Source organism: Lissotriton vulgaris, chromosome 11, assembly GCF_964263255.1.
Source record: "Lissotriton vulgaris chromosome 11, aLisVul1.2, whole genome shotgun sequence".
Taxonomy (NCBI): Eukaryota; Metazoa; Chordata; class Amphibia; order Caudata; family Salamandridae; genus Lissotriton; species Lissotriton vulgaris.
Window position 1 is genome coordinate 116,677,659 of NC_141699.1, and position 25,988 is coordinate 116,703,646.

Sequence of the window (25,988 nt, forward strand, 5' to 3'; positions counted from 1 at the left end):
AACTGGCTAGTCTCTGGTCCACTGGTGCATCCACTGGGAAACTCGTCCCCCAATCACTCCTCGCTTCGGACTTCTGTGCCCTCCCAACTGGAGCGACACTGCCGGACACTGGAACCCCTGGAGTTCTGGTTACAGACACTCCAGGTTCCCTAGACACTAGGAGATCCTCCTCAAGTGTACTAACAGGACAGCCTAGGTTCCCAACCTGGTGTTCCCTCAAGAAACCACCCAAGTTCTGAGACAGGGCTTCGGGCCTCTGGGTGCTCTCAGCCACCCCCTGACTCCTGCTCCACTGAGCCAGGCAGTCAGCCCCTTCACCCTTCCCACTATACTGGGACCTAGCTGGGCTACACTGAGCCTCTTCCACCACGCTGGGCTGGAAGCTCCCTGTACCACTGCTGTTGGACTCACTCTCTAGTGACTCTGCAGAACCTCTGGCCCTCTCCCAGCGGTCTGCTTCAACTGCAAGCTCACACGGGTCAGACAATCCACACCCCAACAGGTGTTGTCGCAACCCTGGGGGACAACAACTGAGCATCTGCTCTCTGAGAAACACATCGAACAATATGTCCCAATCACATTTCGTGGGCTCCTGTACCCAATCGCACAGGGCTTCACAACAACCCTCCTCAAAGTCTACCCAAGACTGGTGAGGCAGCCTCCTACTGCCCCTGAATTTCAACCTTAACTCCTCCTCTGGAGAAACAGGGACCATACTCTGGGAACTGGGAGTGGGACTGTCAATACCAACACTTAAAAAGCTGCCACCACTGGACTCCACCCTCCCTGGGGGATCCAGAAAATTCGGACTGCGGGCAGGGGATAACCTACTCTCTAGGGCTATCTTCTCCCTGGCCCAGGCCCTCTCAGCCTCTGCAATCCGCTCATTCACACCCAGCTGCGCCATCCTCCAGGCATACTCTAACCTGAGCTTCTCCATGGCCAGCTGGTGCTCCCTCTCTTCTCTCCTATCCACCCACTCTTCTGGGGACAGGGAAAGGGATGGGGGGCTACATCTGACACGGGACCCAGCAAGGGACTCCCTATCTAGGGGGTACTCGCTCTCTGCTGGCGCCCATCCACTGTCAAACTCACTCTCCACATCAGACTCTACAGGGTTCCCCTCAGACCCACCACCCTCATGGTGTGCGGTCCGGGCCCTCTCCCTCTCACTGTGCTCACGCTCCCAGTCACTCTTCTGCCACAGGATCATGTTATCCCTAAGCTTGGACTGGGTGTCTGACTCACTCACTGGGATGTCTCTCTCCTTACATAACCGTACCAACTCATGCACACTGTACTTAGACAGGCCACACAGGTTAAAAGGAGATTCCATCTTGACAGGATGCTCACAGACATGTGCAACACAAGGGAACTAGCAATCTGAAGTAGAAGTACACAATTCCAAAACTTCCACTCTCCTTAAAAAAAAAGAACTCACTCATGCGTCCAGGAAAACACACCATTCATCCACACACACCCTCCCCTCGGATCGGTAAGGCAGTTTCTACCACCCCTGACTTCTCAACCTGACCACATGTGACACAGGTACCAAACTCTGGAAGCAGGGCGGGGGACAAATGTACTGAACACAATTATCAAGTTACACTCTTCAGGAGAAGCAATAATGGAACTTTACCAAAACACAATAATCCCCAACAATGTGGTCATCTAAAATGCAGAGCTTTGTAGTGGCCAGTTGCTACTGTGGTACAACGCAAACCCAAATCCTTATCCTCACCGCTTGCCGCCAATGTTAGACCCGGGACCCTGGCCGGCCAAGACTCGCGTCGAGGTCAGTCAGGGATCGCCAGTTCTAAGTGTCAGGGCAAGGGAGTTACACGCCAAGATAACCCCTCACTCGCCCTCTAGGTAACGTGGCGCGAGCAGACAAGGCTAAACTTGGAGGCGATGTAAGTTAAGTATTTGCGCACGCACCCCAGCAACAACACCCAAGGCCCACCACAAAGAAACACTCCACACAAGGTTATGTAAAAATAGCCTTTGTATTATAAAAATATACATCAGATAAAACACACATCTTATTACACGGTGCCAACAGGCACGGGCGCAATTTACAAGGGATATTTGTACAGGACAGGGCCACCTGGACCACTGTCAAGGGTATCAGCACTTTTTAGAAATAATTACTGTAGCACAAAAATATAATAGTAGAGCATACAACCAGTAATCACTGGTAACAGGACCTCTCTAGCACCACCTGTACTAGGGAGAAAACAACCACCTACATGTCACAATACCTATAGGGGTGCAAGGATAAAACACAGGATGTATCCACATTCAGAGGTGTAAGGGCACATGACGCATAAGCAATACATTCAGCGGTGCAGTATCAATAACAATTCCCCCATACTCACAAGTCACCACCTGTGACTGTCCCGGTGTCCCAATGTCCGGGCCTAAACGTGGCAGTTGTCCACTAAGTGCTGGACAACTGGAGCAGGGAAAGTTAACACAAAGTTGGAGCCTCTCTGGGCTCGAAGAACCACCACTGTGGCACTGGTGAGCCTCGCTTAGGCTCTTAAACAGGAAAGGGTGCTGCTGAGCCTCTCAGGGCTCCAGCAACACAAGGTGCAGCCTCGCTGGGCTGTGGGGTCCCTCTCTCTGGGGACCCAAGGCAAAGACAAGGCACTTGCGAGCCTCTCTGGCTCTCCAAAAGGGCGCCCTGAGCCTCTCTCAGGCTCTAGGCACAAGTGCGGCGCTTCTCTTTAGGGGAGTCCCCCCTCTGGGGACTCGCAGGGAAGGTGGGGCGCTCAGAGCCTCTCAGGGCTCGTGAAATAATTGCCCCCGATGAGCCTCTCGGGCTCCAACAACAAAATGCTGCCTCTGAGCCTCTCTGGGCTCCCAACGCGCGAGCGCGAGGTCGCGCTACAGAGAGGGGGCGGGGCGGACACCGGCAATGTGTCCCGACGCTCCCCCCCTCCTCTGCAGGCACCTGCACTCACCGGCTGGTCTTTCACGGAGGCGGGTCTTTCCCGCTGGTCCCGGGGCGCTCCTCGGCCGGTTGCTTCTCGTCCTGCCCCCGGCCTGCCTGACTTCCGGGTCGCGGCAGCGGGGCGGGACTTCCGGTCGGCCTCTCCGGGGCCGCACAGTGATTGGTCGGCCGCCTCACCACTTCCGGGTCGCCGCGGGCAGCGCGGCGGCTCGCTTTAGGCAGGCAGGCGGCTTCCCAGGATCCGAGGAGTGGGCTCCCTCGTGAATCCAATAAATCGGCACCTGGGCAAAACAATACGGCAATGAGCGGGGTGGCACCCGCGCCGTCGAATCCTCCTACAAAGCGGGCAGGATACAGCGCTCACAGCGCTCGAGCAAAAGTACAGCGTTTCCAGCGCTTAGGCAGGCGATCTCGGCGCTCCTAGCGCTGAAGGGCAGAGAGCAGCGCTCTCAGGCTGTAGGCAGGCGTCCTCAGTGCTCCCCAGCACTGGAGGACAGGACAGGGCTCCAGCAGGGCTGGAGGCAGGCAGGGGGGGCAAGGCTGGGCCAGAGCCAGCACACTGGGTCTCCAGGCAGGGAGACTCCCCAAGTGGCGGTCCTTCTGGCCCCAGCAGCAGCAGCAGCCCCCTCTGGCAGGATTCCAAAAGAAGAACAAATTCAGTGGGGACACAGCCCCTTCTTATACTGTAAATTCCTTTGTTACAATGTGCAGGGTGGGGGGAAAACCAGTCGCAGCTGGTTCTGGAGCACTCTTGATGGCCCAACCACCCATTCCTTTCACTGGGGAGGCTAGGGTCATTAGACACACCACAGGGGGGCGGAGCCAGCATTGTGTGGGGAAAACCCAGCCCATCCAGGACCCAGGTACACTCCTCCCACACATCACTCATGCTAATCTCCCACTCACCACCGGGCAGACCCATCCAGACTTCCTGGAGCCTGGCATGCCAGCCAGCTCCAGCCAATCACGCTCCAACACCCTCACTGCACACATATCTCAATGTCCAGAAGTAGCACTTCCCAACTAGACACATACATGCCGCAGACACCATCTTGCAGCATTCACTCTCACGAGTTCAGGCATACCAAACTCGAGCCTGCACTCCCCACGCATCAGGAACTACCAGGGACACACACATTCCCCATGCATTCCTATGGGAGGGCAGGCCAGCCATACTACACGCACGCACTTTCACTCTGGGACTCAGGGGAAAGTGCGCAGAGACCCAAAAATCACTAGCACAGGGTCACAAATAAGGCAAAAAGTCTAGGGGTGAACCTGCCCTGCGGGCCAAGTCCAACAGGGGGGGAGACCCAGACAGAGGGGGGGGGGGGGGAGACCCAGACAGAGGGGGGGGGGAGACCCAGACAGAGGGGGGGGGGGGGAGACCCAGACAGAGGGGGGGGGGAGACCCAGACAGAGGGGGGGGGGAGACCCAGACAGAGGGGGGGGAGACCCAGACAGAGGGGGGGGACCCAGGCAGAGGGGGGGGGGGGAAGAGACCCAGACAGAGGGGGGGGGAGGAGACCCAGACAGAGGGGGGGGGGGGGAGGAGACCCAGACAGAGGGGGGGGGGGGAGACCCAGACAGAGGGGGGGGGAGACCCAGACAGAGGGGGGGGGGGAGACCCAGACAGAGGGGGGGGGGGGGAGACCCAGACAGAGGGGAGGGGGGGAGACCCAGACAGAGGGGGGGGGGGGGAGACCCAGACAGAGGGGGGGGGGGAGACCCAGACAGAGGGGGGGGGGGGGAGACCCAGACAGAGGGGGGGGGGGGAGACCCAGACAGAGGGGGGGGGAGACCCAGACAGAGGGGGGGGGGGAGACCCAGACAGAGGGGGGGGGGGAAGAGACCCAGACAGAGGGGGGGGGGGGAGAGACCCAGACAGAGGGGGGGGGGGGAGAGACCCAGACAGAGGGGAGGGGGGGAGACCCAGACAGAGGGGAGGGGGGGAGACCCAGACAGAGGGGAGGGGGGGAGACCCAGACAGAGGGGGGGGGGAGACCCAGACAGAGGGGGGAGGGGGAGACCCAGACAGAGGGGGGAGGGGGAGACATAGACAGAGGGGGGGGGGGACCCAGACAGAGGGGGGGGGGCCCAGGCAGAGGGGGGGGGGGGGGAGAGACCCAGACAGAGGGGGGGGGGGGGGGGAGGAGACCCAGGGGGGGGGGGGGAGGAGACCCAGACAGAGGGGGGGGGGGGGAGACCCAGACAGAGGGGGGGGGGAGACCCAGACAGAGGGGAGGGGGGGGGGCCCAGGCAGAGGGGAGGGGGGGGACCCAGGCAGAGGGGGGGGGGGGGAGAGACCCAGACAGAGGGGGGGGGGAGGAGACCCAGACAGAGGGGGGGGAGGAGACCCAGACAGAGGGGGGGGGGAGGAGACCCAGACAGAGGGGGGGGAGACCCAGACAGAGGGGGGGGAGACCCAGACAGAGGGGGGGGAGACCCAGACAGAGGGGGGGGGGGGAGACCCAGACAGAGGGGGGGGGGGGGAGACCCAGACAGAGGGGGGGGGGGGGGGAGACCCAGACAGAGGGGGGGGGGGACCCAGACAGAGGGGGGGGAGACCCAGACAGAGGGGGGGGGGGGGGAGACCCAGACAGAGGGGGGGGGAGACCCAGACAGAGGGGGGGGGAGACCCAGACAGAGGGGGGGGGGGAGACCCAGACAGAGGGGGGGGGGAGGAGACCCAGACAGAGGGGGGGGGAGAAGACCCAGACAGAGGGGGGGGGGAGGAGACCCAGACAGAGGGGGGGGGGAGGAGACCCAGACAGAGGGGGGGGAGACCCAGACAGAGGGGGGGGGGAGACCCAGACAGAGGGGGGGGGGAGACCCAGACAGAGGGGGGGGGGGGGGGAGACCCAGACAGAGGGGGGGGGGACCCAGACAGAGGGGGGGGGAGACCCAGACAGAGGGGGGGGGGGGGGAGACCCAGACAGAGGGGGGGGGAGACCCAGACAGAGGGGGGGGGAGACCCAGACAGAGGGGGGGGGGGAGACCCAGACAGAGGGGGGGGGAGACCCAGACAGAGGGGGGGGGAGACCCAGACAGAGGGGGGGGGGAGACCCAGACAGAGGGGGGGGGGAAGACCCAGACAGAGGGGGGGGGGAAGACCCAGACAAAGGGGGGGGGGAGACCCAGACAGAGAGGGGGGGGGGAGACCCAGACAGAGAGGGGGGGGAGACCCAGACAGAGAGGGGGGGGAGACCCAGACAGAGAGGGGGGGGAGACCCAGACAGAGAGGGGGGGGAGACCCAGACAGAGAGGGGGGGGAGACCCAGACAGAGGGGGGGGGGAGACCCAGACAGAGGGGGGGGGGAGACCCAGGCAGAGGGTGGGGGGGAGACCCAGACAGAGGGGGGGGGAGACCCAGGCAGAGGGGGGAGACCCAGGCAGAGGGGGGGGGACCCAGGCAGAGGGGGGGGGGGAGAGACCCAGACAGAGGGGGGGGGACCCAGACAGAGGGGGGGGGGAGGAGACCCAGACAGAGGGGGGGGGGAGGAGACCCAGACAGAGGGGGGGGGGGAGGAGACCCAGACAGAGGGGGGGAGACCCAGACAGAGGGGGGGGAGACCCAGACAGAGGGGGGGGGGGGGAGACCCAGACAGAGGGGGGGGGGGGAGACCCAGACAGAGGGGGGGGGAGACTTAGACAGAGGGGGGGGGAGACCCAGACAGAGGGGGGGGGGGGGGAGACCCAGACAGAGGGGGGGGGGGGGGGGAGACCCAGACAGAGGGGGGGGGGGGAGACCCAGACAGAGGGGGGGGGAGACCCAGACAGAGAGGGGGGGAGGGGGGAGACCCAGACAGAGGGGGGGGGGGGGGGAGACCCAGACAGAGAGGGGGGGGGGAGACCCAGACAGAGAGGGGGGGGGGGAGACCCAGACAGAGAGGGGGGGGGGAGACCCAGACAGAGGGGGGGGGGGAGACCCAGACAGAGGGGGGGGGGAGACCCAGACAGAGGGGGGGGGGAGACCCAGACAGAGGGGGGGGGGAGACCCAGACAGAGGGGGGGGGAGACCCAGACAGAGTGGGGGGGGGGAGACCCAGACAGAGGGGGGGGGGGAGACCCAGACAGAGGGGGGGGGGGGAGACCCAGACAGGGGGGGGGAGACCCAGACAGAGGGGGGTGGAGACCCAGACAGAGGGGGGTAGAGACCCAGACAGAGGGGGGTGGAGACCCAGACAGAGGGGGGGGAGACCCAGACAGAGGGGGGGGGGAGACCCAGACAGAGGGGGGGGGGGAGACCCAGACAGAGGGGGGGGAGACCCAGACAGAGGGGGGGGAGACCCAGACAGAGGGGGGGGGAGACCCAGACAGAGGGGGGGGGAGACCCAGACAGAGGGGGGGGGGGAGACCCAGACAGAGGGGGGGGGGAGACCCAGACAGAGGGGGGGGGGGACACCCAGGCAGAGGGGGGGGGGAGACCCAGACAGAGGGGGGGGGAGACCCAGGCAGAGGGGGGGGGGGAGACCCAGGCAGAGGGGGGGGGGGAGACCCAGGCAGAGGGGGGGGGGGGGAGACCCAGGCAGAGGGGGGGGTGGGGGGGAGACCCAGACAGAGGGGGGGGAGACCCAGACAGAGGGGGGGAGACCCAGACAGAGGGGGGGAGACCCAGACAGAGGGGGGGAGACCCAGACAGAGGGGGGGGGGGGGGGGAGACCCAGACAGAGGGGGGGGGGGGAGACCCAGACAGAGTGGGGGGAGGAGACCCAGACAGAGTGGGGGGGGGGGGGGAGACCCAGACAGAGTGGGGGGGGGGGAGACCCAGACAGGGAGGGGGGGGGGAGACCCAGACAGGGGGGGGGGGGAGACCCAGACAGAGGGGGGGGGGGAGACCCAGACAGAGGGGGGGGGGGGGGAGACCCAGACAGAGGGGGGGGGGGGAGACCCAGACAGAGGGGGGGGGGAGACCCAGACAGAGGGGGGGGGGAGACCCAGACAGAGGGGGGGGAGACCCAGACAGAGGGGGGGGGAGACCCAGACAGGGGGGGGGGGGGGAGACCCAGACAGGGGGGGGGGGGGGAGACCCAGACAGAGGGGGGGGAGACCCAGACAGAGGGGGGGGGGAGACCCAGACAGAGGGGGGGGGAGACCCAGACAGAGGGGGGGGAGACCCAGACAGAGGGGGGGGAGACCCAGACAGAGGGGGGGGGAGACCCAGACAGAGGGGGGGGGGAGACCCAGACAGAGAGAGGGGGGGAGACCCAGACAGAGAGAGGGGGGGGGAGACCCAGACAGAGGGGGGGGGGGGGAGACCCAGACAGAGGGGGGGGAGACCCAGACAGAGGGGGGGGGGGGGGAGACCCAGACAGAGGGGGGGGAGAGACCCAGACAGAGGGGGGGGGGGGAGAGACCCAGACAGAGGGGGGGGGGGAGAGACCCAGACAGAGGGGGGGGGGGGGGGAGACCCAGACAGAGGGGGGGGGGGGAAGAGACCCAGACAGAGGGGGGGGGGGAGAGACCCAGACAGAGGGGGGGGGGAGACCCAGACAGAGGGGGGGGAGACCCAGACAGGGGGGGGGGGGGGGAGACCCAGACAGGGGGGGGGGGAGACCCAGACAGAGGGGGGCGGAGACCCAGACAGAGGGGGGGGGAGACCCAGACAGAGGGGGGGGGGGGGGGAGACCCAGACAGAGGGGGGGGGGGGAGACCCAGACAGAGGAGGGGGGGGGGGAGACCCAGACCGAGGGGGGGGGGGGAGACCCAGACAGAGGGGGGGGGGGGGAGACCCAGACAGAGGGGGGGGGGGGGAGACCCAGACAGAGGGGGGGGGGGGGAGACCCAGACAGAGGGGGGGGGGGGGGAGACCCAGACAGAGGAGGGGGGAGACCCAGACAGAGGAGGGGGAGACCCAGACAGAGGAGGGGGAGACCCAGACAGAGGGGGAGACCCAGACAGAGGCCGCCTTCCTCGAAACCAACAAATCCCTCGACTCCTCACAGTCCGGCTTCCGAGCCAAACACAGCACTGAGACCGCACTCATCGCAGCAACAGACGACATTCGAACTCTACTGGACAATGGAGACCCAGTCGCCCTCATCCTCCTCGACCTCTCCGCAGCCTTCGACACAGTCTGTCATAGTACCCTATTACAACGCCTCAGAAACATCGGTATCCAAGGAATAGCACTGGATTGGATCACCTCGTTTCTTACAGGAAGAACTCAGAGAGTCCGCCTCCCACCATTCAAGTCAGAGGCCACTGAAGTCATTTGTGGCGTGCCACAAGGATCTTCACTCAGCCCCACCCTCTTCAACGTATACATGAGCCCCCTTGTGGCCATCGCTCGCCAACACAACCTCAACATCATCTCCTACGCTGATGACACCCAACTGATCCTCTCACTCACCTAAGACCCTAACATCGCCAAAACCAATCTACAGGAAGGAATGAAAGAAGTAGCCGAGTGGATGAAGCACAGCCGTCTGAAACTGAATTCAGACAAAATAGAAGTCCTTATCTTAGGTACCTCCCCCTCTGCCTGGGACGATTCTTGGTGGCCAGAGGCCCTTGGGAAAGCACCCATCCCGACGGACCACGCACGGAACCTGGGAGTCATCCTGGACTCCTCACTCTCGATGACCAGACAAGTCGACGCCGTCTCATCTTGCTTCAACATTCTTCGCATGCTCAAAAAAACATTTTGCTGGATCCCCACCGAAACTAGAAAAACGGTCACCCACGCACTGGTTACAAGCCGCCTGGACTACGGAAACACCCTTTACGCCGGTACCACCACAAAACTTCAGAAAAAACTCCAACGCATCCAGAACGCATCAGCCAGACTCATACTTGATATCCCGCGTAAAGACCACATTTCTGGTCACCTGAAAGACCTCCACTGGCTCCCCATCAATAAGAGGATAACATTCCGCCTCCTAACCCACGCACACAAAGCACTTTACGAACTTGGACCAGAATGCCTCAACACACGACTCTCCTTCTACACCCCCTCCCGCCAACTTCGCTCTTCCAACCAAGCCCTTGCTGCTGTACCTCGCATCAACAAAACCACCATGGGGGAAGATCCTTCTCCTACCTAGCGGCTAAAACCTGGAACACACTTCCCACTCACCTTCGCCTAACTCAGAACCACCTAGCATTCAGAAAGCAACTTAAAACCTGGATATTTGACAAGTAATTCCCCACCCTCTCCAAGCGCCTTGAGACCCTCTGGGTATGTAGCGCGCTATACAAATTATTTGACTTGACTTGACTACAAGGGGTAGAAAGGTGTGTGTAGGGAGGGAGAGGGAGGTAGAGAGGAGGGAGGTAGAGAGGAGGGAGGTAGAGAGGAGGGAGGTAGAGAGGAGGGAGGTAGAGACGAGGGAGGTAGAGACGAGGGAGGTAGAGACGAGGGAGAGGAAGAGATAGAGGTAGAGGAAGAGAGAGAGGTAGAGGAAGAGAGAGAGGTAGAGGAAGAGAGAGGTAGAGGAAGAGAGAGAGGTAGAGGAAGAGGTAGAGGTAGAGGTAGAGGAAGAGTTAGAGGAAGAGAGGTAGAGGAAGAGAGGTAGAGGAAGAGAGGTAGAGGAAGAGAGGTAGAGGAAGAGAGGTAGAGGAAGAGAGGTAGAGGAAGAGGTAGAGGAAGAGAGGTAGAGGAAGAGAGGTAGAGGAAGAGAGGTTGAGGAAGAGAGGTTGAGGAAGAGAGGTTGAGGAAGAGAGGTTGAGGAAGAGAGGTTGAGGAAGAGAGGTTGAGGAAGAGAGGTTGAGGAAGAGAGGTTGAGGAAGAGAGGTTGAGGAAGAGAGGTTGAGGAAGAGAGGTTGAGGAAGAGAGGTTGAGGAAGAGAGGTTGAGGAAGAGAGGTTGAGGAAGAGAGGTTGAGGAAGAGAGGTTGAGGAAGAGAGGTTGAGGAAGAGGTTGAGGAAGAGAGGTTGAGGAAGAGAGGTTGAGGAAGAGCGGTAGAGAGGTTGAGGAAGAGAGGTAGAGAGGTAGAGGTAGAGAGCGGTATCCCTGCCAAAATGCATTAACTGAAGTTCCGGTGACATTTCAGAAACAATGACGGTAATATCAGTTTTAAGCTTTTATTGTTTTGTCGGGAGTGGATTTTACACTTACAGATCACGTTCCCAAGCAAGGCAATTAGTTTAAGTAGATTTACGATTTTTGTTGTCATCCACTCCGTGCAGGATGACCAATTCTCTCACTAACCGAATTCCTGTTTTATGACAAGGTCGAGGGCCAGCGCTAATGTTTCCCACATGCTGCCAGGTTTTATTCTGTCAATAAAAAGTCTTTTAAGGTACTGTAGTTTATCGCAGATCATGCTTATAATTGTTTTTGAATCCACAACTACAGAGGAACATATGAAAAGTGATTTTTCTGAGTAAGGTAACACCAGATTTACTTAACCACATCCGTGCGGCAGGAATTTTAGCACTGTGCTGAACATTCCTTAACTGGGTGTGGTCGTGACGGAACCATTCCGTAATCAGCACAGCTCAACCGTGACTGATGACGGAATGGTTCCGTCACCCGCATCGAAAGGGTTAAAATTAAAGGCTTTGACTTGCCCTGTGGTACACTGAGAGGTTAACCCCGCTTCTCCTTAATTAGGGGCCTTTGCTGAGATTCCACAGCTGCAGAAGAACAGTAAATAGCTATTGCTTGCTGCCTTACTGCAAAATGCATATCCTGATTGCAGGGTGCAAAGCAGAGAATGTTCCAGAAATGATTCCGTGCTCAACCATCGTGCTTTGATGTAATAATTCCATTACGTCTTTCTGAAGGCTTGATTGTGCGGTGCTCTTTCAAGTTGTGAAGATAAAAAAAATTTTTAAAGACTGCCACACTCTTGGGATTACTCTGTAGTATTTTAAACACGAACTCAGAGAGAAAAGGGAATGTAACTGTCCCTTAATGGTAATGGGAATTTTTTTTTAGCTGTTCATCGATGTGCATACACAAAGCGAGGGCATGTTAAAAACTAGTGTTGCCCATGCCATCATAGGCCTGCGACATCTGTGTAAACGTGAGGGTCATAAGTTCAAAGTCTGGCAGCACTGAGGTAGCCTTTCATCCCTTTGGAGACGTTAAAATGGATTAGTTACTTACCTGTAATCCTAGTCCTCATCAAAGTCATAAGCATTACAATATTCCCGCCCATGCGCGGGACCCCGGAAACAATATATTATATGTGCCCCACATATATATAGACATATATATATATAAATATATATATATATATATATATATAAAAATAAGCAATTGCAGCCAAATAAAACAATAGAGCTGGAATATGCTGTGAAGAATTTCCACCATACAGTGTATTTTGCATTAGAAACATGAGAAACAACACCAATGCTTAGAAAACAGTAGAAATTCTTATAACACACTGTAAGCATATACAGCTCCCAGGCTGCATTGCAAATACCCAGTCTAAAAAGACTGAAAAGCTAACTTGTAGCTGAATGTACTAAAACTGACGCCGTGCCTTTAAGGCACCTCTGCCCCTAGCTTCCCATCATGCCTCAGGGGTTACAGTTAGGTCAGTTCTTTTCGGAGACTGAAAACCAAACCATGGTAATAACAGGTTAAACACATCTCCTATTTAATAAACAAAGTCCTTTGCCGCGGGAGGGTTGCTTATGACTTTGATGAGGATACCCCTGGAAGAGAACTAGGATTACAGGTAAGTAACTAATCCTTCTCTTCCAGGGGATCCTCATCAATAGTCATAAGCATTAGAATAGAGTAGCGAGCCTCACCTCATCCCTGCGGGCAAAGGAATCAACAGATAACATTCATAGTCGTAGGCCCAAAAGTAGGCCATATTCTACCCTAATAGGTTTCTCAAGGAGGCTTGCCCTACTTGAGAATCCGCTCTGGAATCAGACTCTAGGCAATAATGCCTTGTAAAGGTATGGACTGATTTCCATGTAGCAGCCTTGCATATTTCTGACATAGGAATGTCATGCAAAAACGCTATTGTGGCTGCTTTCCCTCTAGTGGATTGAGCTTTGGGTGCTTGTAACAAAGGTTTGCCAGCCAGCTGGTATGCTAGTTTGATACATGAGACAATCCATCTGGAGATGGATCTTTTGGCTGCTGCAAACCCGGTCCTCATTGAACCATAATTGACAAAGAGTTGGTCTGTCTTTCTGGTGTCCTTCGTTCTTTCTAGGTAAAACTTGAGCACCCGTTTAAGATCCAACGAGTGCAACGACCTCTCAGCTGGGGTCGATGGGTTAGGAAAGAACGAAGGAAGGGTAATCGTTTGATTTATATGAAAATCCGATACCACTTTTGGAAGGAAAGATGGGTGAGCCCTCATTACCACTCTGTTGTGGTGAAACACAGCGTAAGGTTCCTTGGTGCAGAGTGCTTGTATCTCGCTAACCCTGCGCGCAGATGTTATTGCCACCAAGAAGGCCGCCTTCCAAGTGAGATGCTGCAAGGAGGCCTTGTGTATAGGCTCAAACGGTGTAGACATCAGCCTGGAGAGAACCAGGTTCAACTCCCAGGGAGGAGAAGGATCTCTCACAGGGGGATAGACCTTCTTTAATCCCTGAAGGAAATCCTTAACCACTGGGACCTGAAAAAACGATGTTTGTGTAGGTGATTTTCTGTACGATACTATGGCGGATAGGTGAACCCTAATAGAAGCGTATTTCAACCCTGATGTAGCTAAGTAAAGGAGGTATGGGAGGACTACCTCTTCTTGTCCTTTGGTGGGATCAAAGCCATGGTCCTTACACCAAATGAAAAATCTTTTCCACTTGAACGCATAAGACGCCCTTGTGGTAGGTCTCTTTGCCTCTCTTAAAATATTCATACATTCTGGAGGCAGATTTAAGTGTCCATATTGCAAGACCTCAGGAGCCATGCAGTCAGGTTCAGCGACGGGAGGTTGGGATGCAGGATCCTCCCGTTCATTTTGCTCAACAGGTCTGGCCTGCACGGCAGGCGTCTGTGTGGACACAGCGACAGATGTAACAGGTCTGGATACCACCATTGTCGCGGCCAATCCGGAGCAATTAGGATCATGTCCATGCTCGATCTGATGAGCTTGGCCACCACCTTCGGAATCAGTGCCAGAGGAGGAAACGCATAGGCGAACATTCCTGTCCACTCCAGCAGGAGAGCGTTCCCTTGCGTCCCTGGCCGGTGGAACCTGGACGCGAAGGCGTGGCATTTGGCGTTTTCGTCGTCCGCAAATAAGTCTATGTCTGGACGACCCCAGCAACGGAAGAGTTCTTCGACTACTTCGTCGTTTAGCACCCAGTCTGGCTGATCTTCGAAGTGCCTGCTGAGTGCGTCCGCTTTTGTGTTTAGCTCGCCTGGAAGGTGTACTGCCACCACCGACAGTCCCCGAGCCAGAAGCCAGTGCCAGATTGTCTGGGCCTCCAGAGACAGAGGGCGAGATCGAGTTCCTCCCTGCTTGTTCAGATAGAACATAGTTGTAGTGTTGTCCGTCTGAACCAGGATTTTGTCCGTTGTTATTGCTGGAAGGAACGCTTTGAGCGCCAGATGAACTGCTCGAAGTTCCAGCATGTTGATGAGGTATGTCTGAAGGTTGGTCGACCAGCGACCCTGAATCTGAAGATGACCCATGTGAGCACCCCAGCCTTCTAGAGATGCGTCCGTTACCACAGACAGCGAAGGAAGAGGTTGCTGAAAAGGGACTCCCTGCAAGACATTCCGAGGGCGAGTCCACCACTGTATTGAGCTCAGTGCTGCTTGAGATAGGATGATTCGATCCTCCCAATCTCCAGTCGCTTGGTTCCACTGATCTTCCACAGACTCTTGTAGAGGTCGCATCCTCAACCTGGCGTTCGGTATTAGGAAGATGCAGGACGCCATGGAGCCCAATAGAGACGCTACTTCTCGCACCTTTGGACGAGGAAACTGAAGCAACTTTCTGCATTTCTGCCCCATGGAAGATTGTCTCTCCTGCGAAGGAAACGCTCTTCCTAACTTTGTGTCTAGAACTGCTCCCAGATAGTGGATAGCTTGCGTGGGCTGCAGGACCGATTTTTCTGTGTTCACGTGGAGGCCGAGCCTGTGTAGTTGTTGAAGACACAGGTGACAGTCTTTGGTGGCTTGACGAGGGGACGGACTCTTCAGGAGCCAGTCGTCTAGATATGGGTACACAGAGACCTTTTTTGTGCAGACATGCCGCTACCACTGCCATGCACTTGGTGAATACCCTTGGTGCGGATTTTAGTCCGAAGGGAAGCACTTTGTATTGGTAATGCTTGTTCCCTACCAGAAATCTCAAGTACTTCCGATGACCTGGTGTTATAGGAATGTGGAAGTACGCGTCCTGTAAATCCACCGAACACATCCAATCTCCAATTTGTAGATGAGGACATATCTGATGAAGTGCCAGCATGCGAAACTTCTCTTTGACCACCACCTTGTTGAGGGTTCGAAGATCCAAAATTAGTCTGAACTTGTCCTCTTGGTCTCTTTTGGGGACTAGAAAATACCTTGAGTACACTCCTCTCCCCCTTTGAGATGGGGGTACCTCTTAGATTGCGTTTTTCTTTAAGAGGACGCTCACCTCCCTTTTGAGGAGTTTTAGATGGTACGAGCGAGTCTTTTTTGGAGGAATCGGTTGTGGTCTCTTCCGGAAACGTAGCGCATATCCATTGCGCAGTATATTCAGCACCCATTGATCTTTTGTGATGCTGACCCACTCTGCCAGGTGTTGCGAAGCACTTCCTCCCACTGGAGTGGGTAACGGCGCCAGAGGAAGCCACTGCTCAGGCCTTGCCTCCTGTAGGCGTGGTAGAGGACTGATGATGTCCGCCTCTGCCCGATTTTCCTCCTCTGTATTGCGCCTTCCCTTGTGGCTTGTTTTGAGACCATTGAGGGGTTTGAACCCTCTGTTGGCCTCCCCGGTTCTTGTTGGTCTTGAAGCGTCGCTTGAACGGCTCTTTTTCTCCAGACCAACCGCCTTCACTGTGTCCAATTCTGTTTTCATGCGGGTCATTTCCTGATCGGCATGCTCCCCGAAGAGTGAAGATCCTGAGAAGGGCAGATTGAGGATGCGCTGCTGGGCATCTGGTTTGAGACCAGTTAAACGCAGCCAAGAAGATCTCCTCGCACATACCCCATGTGAGTAGGCATGTCCTGCTAGAAGGGCGTTATCTGCAGATGAACTAATCATTTGGTTCGCCACCAAACAGCCCTCCGTCACCGTTTCCTCAAAGTCCTTCTGGTCCTCCTTGGGCAATTTCTCTTTGAATCGTTCCATGGAGTCCCATAGAGCTCTATCGTACCTTCCGAGAAGTGCTGATGCACTAGAGACTTTCAGGGATGAAGCTGCTGTGCTGCATACCCTGCGTCCCCAAGAATCTTGCGTCTTGCTGTCTTTGTCAGGAGGAACTGAAGAAGGAGCGACTGTGATTCTTCTTAGCTGAGGCTACTATAACTGAGTCCGCCGCAGGTTCTCCCTTCACAAAGATAGGATCCGAGTCGGCCGGCCTATATTTCTTTTGGATACGTGCCGGTACCGCCCTGATCGTTGCTGGCGTGAGGAAAACTTCTTTGATTGGGTCCATTATCCCTGTAACCAATGGGAGCAAAGGCCGTGTATATGATTTGTGACGAAGGGTCTCAAAAATCACAGTAGTGGACACCTCTGGAACAGCCATCTCTATATTAAGTTTGTGAGCACCCCTTTGTAAGACGTCCAGATAGGTGTGGACGTCGTCAAGCGGGGAAGCTCTGGAGCGAGGGCTGTCTGCCAGCGTTGGAGAGTAATCCCCTTTAGAAGATCTAGAAGAAGATGAAGAGGAGGATGATGGAGTTCTCCTCCTCCTGTGATGAGATTTCTCCTCTCTCACAGGTGATCTTCTAGGTAGTTCTTCCCTTCGAGGAGAACGCGATTCCCTCTGATGCTCCCTTCGTGGAGATCTCGATCTCTCAGTCCGTACCTCCCTTCTCGGTGTTCGAGATCTGGGTTGCTCCCTCCTTGGTGATCGGGAGACCCTGGTGGTATGCGACCTGTCCGCTCTCCTCTCTCGTGAGCGTGATCTGTGACTGGTAGGACTCTGTCTGTCTGCCTCTTCTGCCAGCTGCTGAAGAGGGGACCTGTGTTCTGGACTCAAGTACCTTCGAAGTCTCTCCGTCGCTCCAGAATCCTTCCATTTACTCAACGGACCATACCATCTTGGCGAGAGTCTTGCCTGTGTGATATACCGCCGTTGGGGTGTCTTTTGCACCGGACTCCTACTCCTAGAAGAGGACCTCGATGAACCAGAGGTACTTAAGGAGGAATGGTGAGAAGCAGATTGTGTCACTAGGACTGTCGAAGGTACTGAACGAGATCTCCGTCTCACCGGTGTTGGAGGACGTCTCAAAAGTCTTTCCCTCGACGTCGAACGGCTCTGCGGCGTCAACGGAGTGATAACCTTCGACGTCGAATGCTTTGACGTTGACCTGTGGTCCCTCGACGTCGATCGGCGATGATGAGCCGACGACGGAGTCTTCTCCCTTGACGTCGAACGGAGCCGCCCTGCCTTCGACGGAGGTTTCGACGTCGAACGACCTTGGTCTGTCGGCGACGGAGATGCCCTCGACGTCGACCTGACATGTGGCGACGGCAGAGGATCGGACATCCTCGACGACGAGCGCCGACGCGCCGTCGATGAAGATCCCTTCCTCGACGGCGAGCGTTCGAGGGGGCTCTTGCTCCTCGACGCCGAGCGCCTCCGTGGAGACGTCGGCGGAGGTGTCACACTCTTAGAAGCCTGTCGACGTTGAGACGACGGCGGGTGTGATCTGTGCCTCGACGCCGATCGTCGCCTGGTTGACGACGGCGGAGCTTTCTTCGTCGTCGGTGAACTTCTTTTCGACGACGACTTCCTCATCGATGCCGGTCCCGACGTCGACGGAGTTTTTTCTCTCGAACTGTCCATCAGATGTTGTTTTTTCAGCGCCGAGCCCGGTGCTGAGGTTGATGGACGCTCTGACTTGCCTTTGGAGGGAGTTCTGGGTCTCTTTGAACTCTTCCTCTCTGTAGATCTTCCTCTCATGGATCTCTGAGCCAGGCCATAGAGCCTGTTCCTCTCTCTGTCTTTAAGAGTCCTGTCAGACAGATTTTTACAATGTGAACAGTCTTTAGGATCATGATCCTCTGGCAAGCATAAAATACAGACCTCATGAGTCTGTTTTTGCCTTCTTGTGGCCACAAGAAGGGCAATCATCAAATAATGAGGGCATCCTGACAGGAAAACCTCACAAAAAATCGACTGCTAAGCAGTTATTTACTTGACCCTGATGTTAAAAGTCAAAGTAAATCAAATAATTGTTCTTTAGAAGATTTTCTGACTGAAAAAGGCAGAAAAGTGTGGAGCTGTGAATCCAGGGTCCTTCCTGAAGGAGCCGGAAAGAACAACTGACCTAACTGTAACCCCTGAGGCATGATGGGAAGCTAGGGGCAGAGGTGCCTTAAAGGCACGGCGTCAGTTTTAGTACATTCAGCTACAAGTTAGCTTTTCAGTCTTTTTAGACTGGGTATTTGCAATGCAGCCTGGGAGCTGTATATGCTTACAGTGTGTTATAAGAATTTCTACTGTTTTCTAAGCATTAAAACAGTTTCTAAACAAGCATTGGTGTTATTTCTCATGTTTCTAATGCAAAATACACTGTATGGTGGAAATTCTTCACAGCATATTCCAGCTCTATTGTTTTTTTTGGCTGCAATTGCTTATTTATATATATATATATTTATATATATAGGTCTATATATATGTGGGGCACATATAATATATTGTTTCCGGGGTCCCGCGCATGGGCGGGAATATTCTAATGCTTATGACTATTGATGAGGATCCCCTGGAAGAGAACTGTATTCGTGCAAACAGGGCACTGTATTATCAAGCAGCCGAGCAATATGATGTCTTCAGGCACAAGACACTCAGAAAGAAGACTGGGAAAGCGGATGTAGTGTGGGCCGCATGTGGATTGATTTTAGTGATAGGATTGTCCTCATGACAGGGTTGTGCGAGTGATATCAAGTTACAAAAGGCCACCGTATTAAAGTGGGGAGGGCACACACAGGAGGCAACTGTTTTAGCTGGGTGGGCTTGTAGTAAACAAGTGGGAGGGGTAGGGGAGAGCATGCACGCGCTAAGCAGCAAACGGAAATTTGAAAAAAGCATGCGAGTGGTGCGCGTGCAGCAGCAGCAAAAGTGAAAGTGATCACGCTCCAGATGGCGCCTCGGGCACTGAAAGCTGGCATCTGCGCACGCGTAACCGCAAGCGCTAGGCCAGCAAAAGCGTGTGTTAGCACTTTTAAAAGCCCACTAAATGTCTTAGAGCATGTGCTGGCTCAGGCGAGGCCTAAAAAACGACACTACTAAGGAGAAAGATCAGCATGAAAAATTCCACTATTTCCTAGCAAATTTCATGGACACATTCTCACTTACCTGTGCAAACGAGGGAATATGTCCATCCTCCTCCACACTTCCAACAGAGGGCAGGGAACTGCCAGGGCTGGAAGTTACAGATGGGGGCAACAGCTCATAGTCTGAAAGAAATCCAAGTATTATTCACATGATAGTCATTGGGCATTACATAACCTGAAGGAATTACGGAGATTCTTTTTCAGTTTATATTTGGAAATTCTAGTGGGGTTACCATGTTTTCTAAAGTTTTCATAAACAAAATGAGTGCTTATCCGTGCTTTTATTTTTTGCTTCTTATTACATTATTTAAAAAAGGATTGTTTTTCCCCATTGGTTTTTTTTTTGTTTCCCTGCCTCATTCATTCCCTTTGTCAATTACTCCATTTTGTTTCCGCTCCTAACCTAATCCTTCAAATCCTTTCCTTGAATATTCTGTTTCATTAACTTATTATATTGTGGACCTAATTTCTCAGTTCTCAAATCACTTTCCAGCAGTCAAGTCTCACCCCTATGTGAAGAATGTGCATGGATTGTTGCTTCCATCTCGTTAGGATTTGATTGCAGCAGATACTAAAGGTTATTGGTGTGGAATTAACACATTTGCATTGCTCTACTCTTCAGGCTAATGGCAAAGGTCTGCTGAATGGGCTTCTACTGACTATTGAGCTATTGTGGTGTGCTCAGTTACTAAAAGCCAGTGTGTCTTATGCTTTGTCTCAAAAGAACACAGCTAATAAATAGACTTGCTATCTGGTCCTATTTCTGCTCTCCATAGTGAGGGGAAACGTCTGCTAAAGAAAAGTATAAATAGCCACACCAAGTGTCTGATGACAGCAAACTGCTACATGAACAAGCATTGGAAATGCAATAGGTCTCGCACCATTAGAGTTAGTGCTTTTAGAATTGTTTATGGGTTTTTTTTGTAAATGTTTAGCATTTTTGTTTCCTGTAGCCAATGCTAAAGAATTACAAATAAAAAAAGCCATAAACATTTCTTAAAGCTCTAACTGAAATGGTCTGAGACCTATTGCACTGTGTGAGGGTGAGGGGTTGAGGGTGGGTGAGGGTGGGTGAGGGTGAGTGAGGGTGAGGGGTTGAGGGTGAGTGAGGGTGAGTGAGGGTGAGGGGTTGAGGGTGAGAGAGTAGTTGAGGCTGAGTGAGGGTGAGTGAGAGTGAGGGTGAGTGAGGGGTTGAGGGTGAAGGTTTGAGGGTGAGGGTGAGGGGTTGAGGGTGAAGGTGAGGTGTTGAGGGTGAGTGAGGGTGAGGGTGAGTGAGGTGTTGAGGGTGAGTGAGGGTGAGGGTGAGTTAGGGTGAGGGGTTGAGGGTGAGGGGTTGAGGGTGAGTGAGGGTGAGTGAGGGTGAGGGGTTGAGGGTGAGAGAGTAGTTGAGGCTGAGTGAGGGTGAGTGAGAGTGAGGGTGAGTGAGGGGTTGAGGGTGAAGGTTTGAGGGTGAGGGTGAGGGGTTGAGGGTGAAGGTGAGGTGTTGAGGGTGAGTGAGGGTGAGGGTGAGTGAGGTGTTGAGGGTGAGTGAGGGTGAGGGTGAGTTAGGGTGAGGGGTTGAGGGTGAGAGAGTAGTTGAGGCTGAGTGAGGGTGAGAGAGTGAGGGTGAGTGAGGGGTTGAGGGTGAAGGTTTGAGGGTGAGTGAGGGGTTGAGGGTGAAGGTTTGGGGTTGAGGGTGAGGGGTTGAGGGTGAGTGAGGGTGAGGGGTTGAGGGTGAGTGTGGGTGAGGGTGAGGAGTTGAGGGTGGTTGAGGGTGGGTGAGGGTGAGTGAGTGTGAGGGGTTGAGGGTGAGTGAGGGTGAGGGTGAGTGAGGGTGAGGCTGAGGTGTTGAGGGTGAGTGAGGGTGAGTGAGGGTGAGTGAGGGTGAGTGAGGGTGAGTGAGGGTGAGTGAGGTTGAGGGCGAAGGGTTGAGGGTGTGAGGGTGAGGGGTTGAGGGTGAGTGAGGGTGGAGGGTGAGGGGGTGAGGGTGGAGGGCTGAGGGGGTGGGGGTGAGGGGGTGAGGGGTGAGGGGTGAGGGTGTGGGGTGTGGGGTGAGGGGGTGATTGTTAGGGGTGTGAGCGTTAGGGGGTGTGCGGGTTAGGGGGTGTGCGGGTTAGGGGGTGTGCGGGTTAGGGGGTGTGCGGGTTAGGGGGTGTGCGGGTTAGGGGGTGTGCGGGTGAGTGTGAGTGAGGGGGTGTGAGGCTTCGGGTGTGTGACGATGCGTGAGTGTGAGTGTGTGTGAGGGTGAGTGAGGGTGTGAGAGGTGTTGCTATGCAGAGGGTGTGTGACGGTGTGTGAGGGTGTGTGAGGGTGAGTGTGAGTCATTGTGAGGTGTTGAGGGTGAGTGAGGGGTTGAGGGTGAGTGAGGGTGGGTGAGTTTTATAGCATAGTAGCTCCTTTGTGACTCCTTGTCACCCGAACACTTTTTCCACTCTTGGGATTTGATACTAGTAAGCCGGTTGCACTAATACATCTGAACGTTAGTACTGGTAAAAAAAAGCCCATAACTGGGAAAACAGAGTCTTGATGACATGTTCAGCCTAAGATTTAAGTATGTGACCTAAGTCCTGCCAACACTGATTTTTGGCTGCACACAGCTAATGTTTTTCCTAATTGGAACGTGACTTTATTTTACCTTTCTGTCACATTTGTTTACAGGTAGTGGTGTATAATGTAAAATATCCTACCTATTGAGAGTAAAATGCCCGCCAGTATTAGGTCAATCATGCATTTTTTTTTACCATTCACTCACTATAACTAGAGTTTCTACCCCCATTAGGCAATAAATATGCAAATAGTGCGATTTGGGCAGGATTTGAAGTAGATTTTATATAATTTACAACTGAATTGGATTAATTAAAGGCGCATTAGTGTTGCAAACGTTTTAGATCCTAAAAAGGTGAAAGAACATGAGACTGCCCTCTTTGTGGCAATATAAAAAGTACACTTGCAATTAAATACAAGGCAGCCGTCAGTGGACAAAGTCCGTGAAACACTGAGGGAACAAAACCTGTTTATCTTCGGTGGAAAAAATGTTCCTGTATTCTTCGGAATGGAAGGGTGGTGGAATGGGGCAGTGAGATTATTCCTTCATTTTACACTTTTATTACCAAACAACATTATCAAAGGTGTCATAAGAGCATTTCTCTCAACAAGAAACAACAACAAATGTGTAGATCTTACACCAAGGTTTATTTAGCGACGGGAGAAGTTTAGTGACTTTGTCAACGCAAACTTCCACATTTTTTAAAAACTATCTGCTTCTTTCTTGTAGATTACAAACTTAGAAATGTTTAAGAAAAAAGCAAGATGAAAACATTGCCAACATGTGTTTCAGCATGACAATTCTCTTAGAACAATATTTTAGCAAGAAATCTGGGCCTAGGCAAAATTAGGTTTAAGGACACAACTTTGTTAATGTTTTGATTGGCAACAGCTGTGCACTTAGCTAATTTCCACCAACTGAATAACAACATCCCCCACTACTACGTTTGTTCCCAATATACAAAAATTGCAAATCAAAGGAACCTCTTTGATGACATGCATATTAACTAGAGCAGGTTAGACGTACCACACACAAGATGCACAGAGCCCTGTTTATTATCATTTGCACACTTTATGTCACAGACACTAAGCATGACATTTCACATGGCCTGGACACTACTTCAGATCTAGCCCCTAATTGTGTGATTCAGCAGAAATCTATCCAGAGTAAATACCTCTTCAGCAGAGCTCCAAGGAAGTTATTCCATAAAAAGAGGGTAAATGTATTTTCACACAAACTCGAGGACTTGTGTTTGTAGAAGAAAGCACTGCCTGCACTTCAATAGAACATAATTCCAGTTAACCTGGCACTACAGATCACACAATCACCCTGAGAGGTCAACCTAATCCTTCTTCAACTTATCGTGAAAGTGTATTCTGTAACCTTGGTTGCGTACACCAAGGAAGATATTCTATTCGGCAACAGAGTAAAGTTTCTTCAAAGAGTCTGGTCAAATCCAAGCACTTAACTTAAAGTGTAAAGCGCACGTTCACGCAGGCGTGTATTCTGGCACTGAATAACATATGTTTATTGATACCCAGTCCAATGGTACTCACTTTATCAACATCAGAAGGATGAAAGGCTGAGTGGCCCTGCTGGGATTTGAACCTGTGACCCCGAGGTCGAACCCAGGCCCCGGCTTACCCAAAAGGGAATACTGGGCACAGTGAATGTGCTGTGTATCCAAGTTCAGATCTTCAGTCCATTTAGTTAAAAGATCCTGTTAAAGGGGCAGCCCTGAAAGGGGATCACACAACTGATGGGCGCTGCCATTGCCGTGCTAAATACAAACCCCCAACACCAGCTGGATACTGGTCAATGCAAACTGAACCAAGGATATGCTCCGAAACCCCAAACCAGCCCATGTAAAAACGGACTGAGGTGGCATTGCCTCATTGACCCACATATTCAATCTGTGGGTACCGACCTGTATTTGGGCGAGTGTGTGTGGCTGAAAAGTTAAGTATAACTCTTGAAGCACGTCGGAGGAGGTGTAATCCACGAGTGCCTTGTGGAAAGAACGGGGCTTGGTCTGGGTGAATCCCTGATTCATGATTCTGGAGGTAAAGAAGGCAAGTACAAGCACAGCCTTTGCCTTGAAGCGAGAGACAACCAAACACAGGTCTGCGACAGACGGTGATGTCACAGCACATTCCACGACTTCAAAGAAATAATGGTCTGTTCCTTGATCCACAGCGCCAAGAAGCTGCTGCCCGTACGGATAAACACTGGTGTGAGCCGCAGGGAACTCCTTCTCTGTGCAGAAGGAGCGGCTCAGCACATCCACTCAGGTCTTGGCCTTGTGCTTCTAGGCACTACAATTCCGCACACTAAGTAAACAAGCAGCTTTACATGCACAATTGCATAAGTTGCCACAACTGTTGAGTGCCAGTGCGCCCTGAAGCCGTTTATCCGTCAGTAGCTCCACTAAAAGCAGTGAAGTCTGCATCAAAGCATCTGGTTTCATGATTGTCTCGAACAGACGGCGGGCAGGGGAGGGGGCGGAGCGGGGAGAGGGAACAGACGGAGGGAAGGCCAGATAAGGGGAGGGGGGAGGAGAGTAGGAGGAGAGTAGGGGAGGCACGGCCTAGCGGCCGTGCAATCAAGAAGTGAGGGGGCGGGAGAGTAGGCAAGGCAGGCGGCTGGGGGGAGGGGGGAGGAGAAATGCGACGCGACATGGCAGGCAGGGGAGGGGGCGGAGCGGGGGTGTGGGAGGAGTGCGGGAACAGACGGCGAGGGGAGGAGAGTAGGAGGAGGAGAGTAGGGGAGGCACGGCCTAGCGGCCGTGCAATCAAGAAGTGAGGGGGCGGGAGAGTAGGCAAGGCAGGCGGCTGGGGGCATGTGCGCGCGCTTTTAAGCTCAATGCGCATGCGCATTGAGCTTAAAAGTCACGGGCACTGCAAGGAATCGCCACGATTCCTTGCAAGTTGGACAAAGAGTGGATAAGCCCCCATAGTCTCGCTTGCTCGATGCGCATGCGCATCGACAGGCGAGACCTAAAAAGCAGCTACGGTAGTAAAGAAAATTCATGACCTGCAGAATGCCTTGTCATTTTCCTGTGCAGTACACACTTAACTAAGTTTATTTTACACAGTTAGGCCATGTATTTGGAATCTATTTAACTAAAAGCCAGCACAAGGTCATATGCATCCCTTATCAAGCATATAGATGGCCTTTGCATATTTTAAAGCAGTGCGGAGACTGACTTCCAGCAGGAATGGTGTAACAATTGCACAAGACCCTACCTTTGTGTTTTTGGGTGAGTGCACTGTTTTATGCATTTCACATCATGGAAGAACGAACGATCCGAGCTCAACACATTTCCATTAAATGTCACAGTGGTTTGAATGGCTTATTTCGGAAGTGTCAAGCCTTATTTCAGCACAGTAAGTTACAACTGTCATTCTGACATGGAGGCATTAGTAATGAAAGTTGATCTAGGTGATCCTGGGGCTGCATCATGAACACATCCCATGAAAGTGCACAGACTCCAAGTCAGTCTAAGCGCCTGTTTTTGCTGAAACTAAAAGCTGGCTTTAGCACATACTAAGAAACAGGCCAATGATTGTATAATTTCATTTCTGTGCTGTACCATGTAAACCTCATACACTAACTCATGCTCTTAAACAGCCCAGTTTCACCAAATCCAGTACACTGGCTCCTTCTGGGCCTGCACGTGGGTACTGAAGATGTTCATGATATGGCCTCTCACCATTTTTACGAGTGGATGCAGCTCCTATAGAAATTCTTTTCAGACAATTACGATGTAAACTTATTAGAAATATTTAGTAAACTGTTTTATGAGGGTATTAATTCTGAAGGCATCCATATGCACGGTGATAATTGTTGCCACAATCCTGATACTAGTTTATTCAAAAAGGAAAAGTGTCCTTCTCAAGGAATTAGGATGACCTTCTAAAAGGGACACTTGACTGACACGGCTCTGTTTAGCTACGGACGTACAGGCCACTACAAAGCAACACGCAGTAAACCATAAACTGAAGCAAATCAAGGTGAATCATGCTGCCAAAACTAGAGTGGATGTAGGTCTTGAGATCTTGTCAATCGTCCAAGAGCATGTTATGTGCTAAATCATTACCTTAGTGTGCCCATCACAAAAAACGGCGTACTGCTTGACAGATGGCACAATA

General features: G+C 53.8%; 1 protein-coding gene across 1 annotated transcript in view; it reads right to left on the bottom strand.

Moving 5' to 3' along the window:
* RNF10 (ring finger protein 10) overlaps positions 1-25,988 on the bottom strand; it is a 427,291-nt gene that overhangs the window by 111,187 nt on the left and 290,116 nt on the right. Inside the window, exon 14 of the mRNA XM_086942862.1 lies at positions 19,336-19,436. Within this exon, the coding sequence (XP_086798988.1) occupies positions 19,336-19,436 (101 nt within the window). The remainder of the gene's footprint in view (positions 1-19,335; positions 19,437-25,988) is intronic.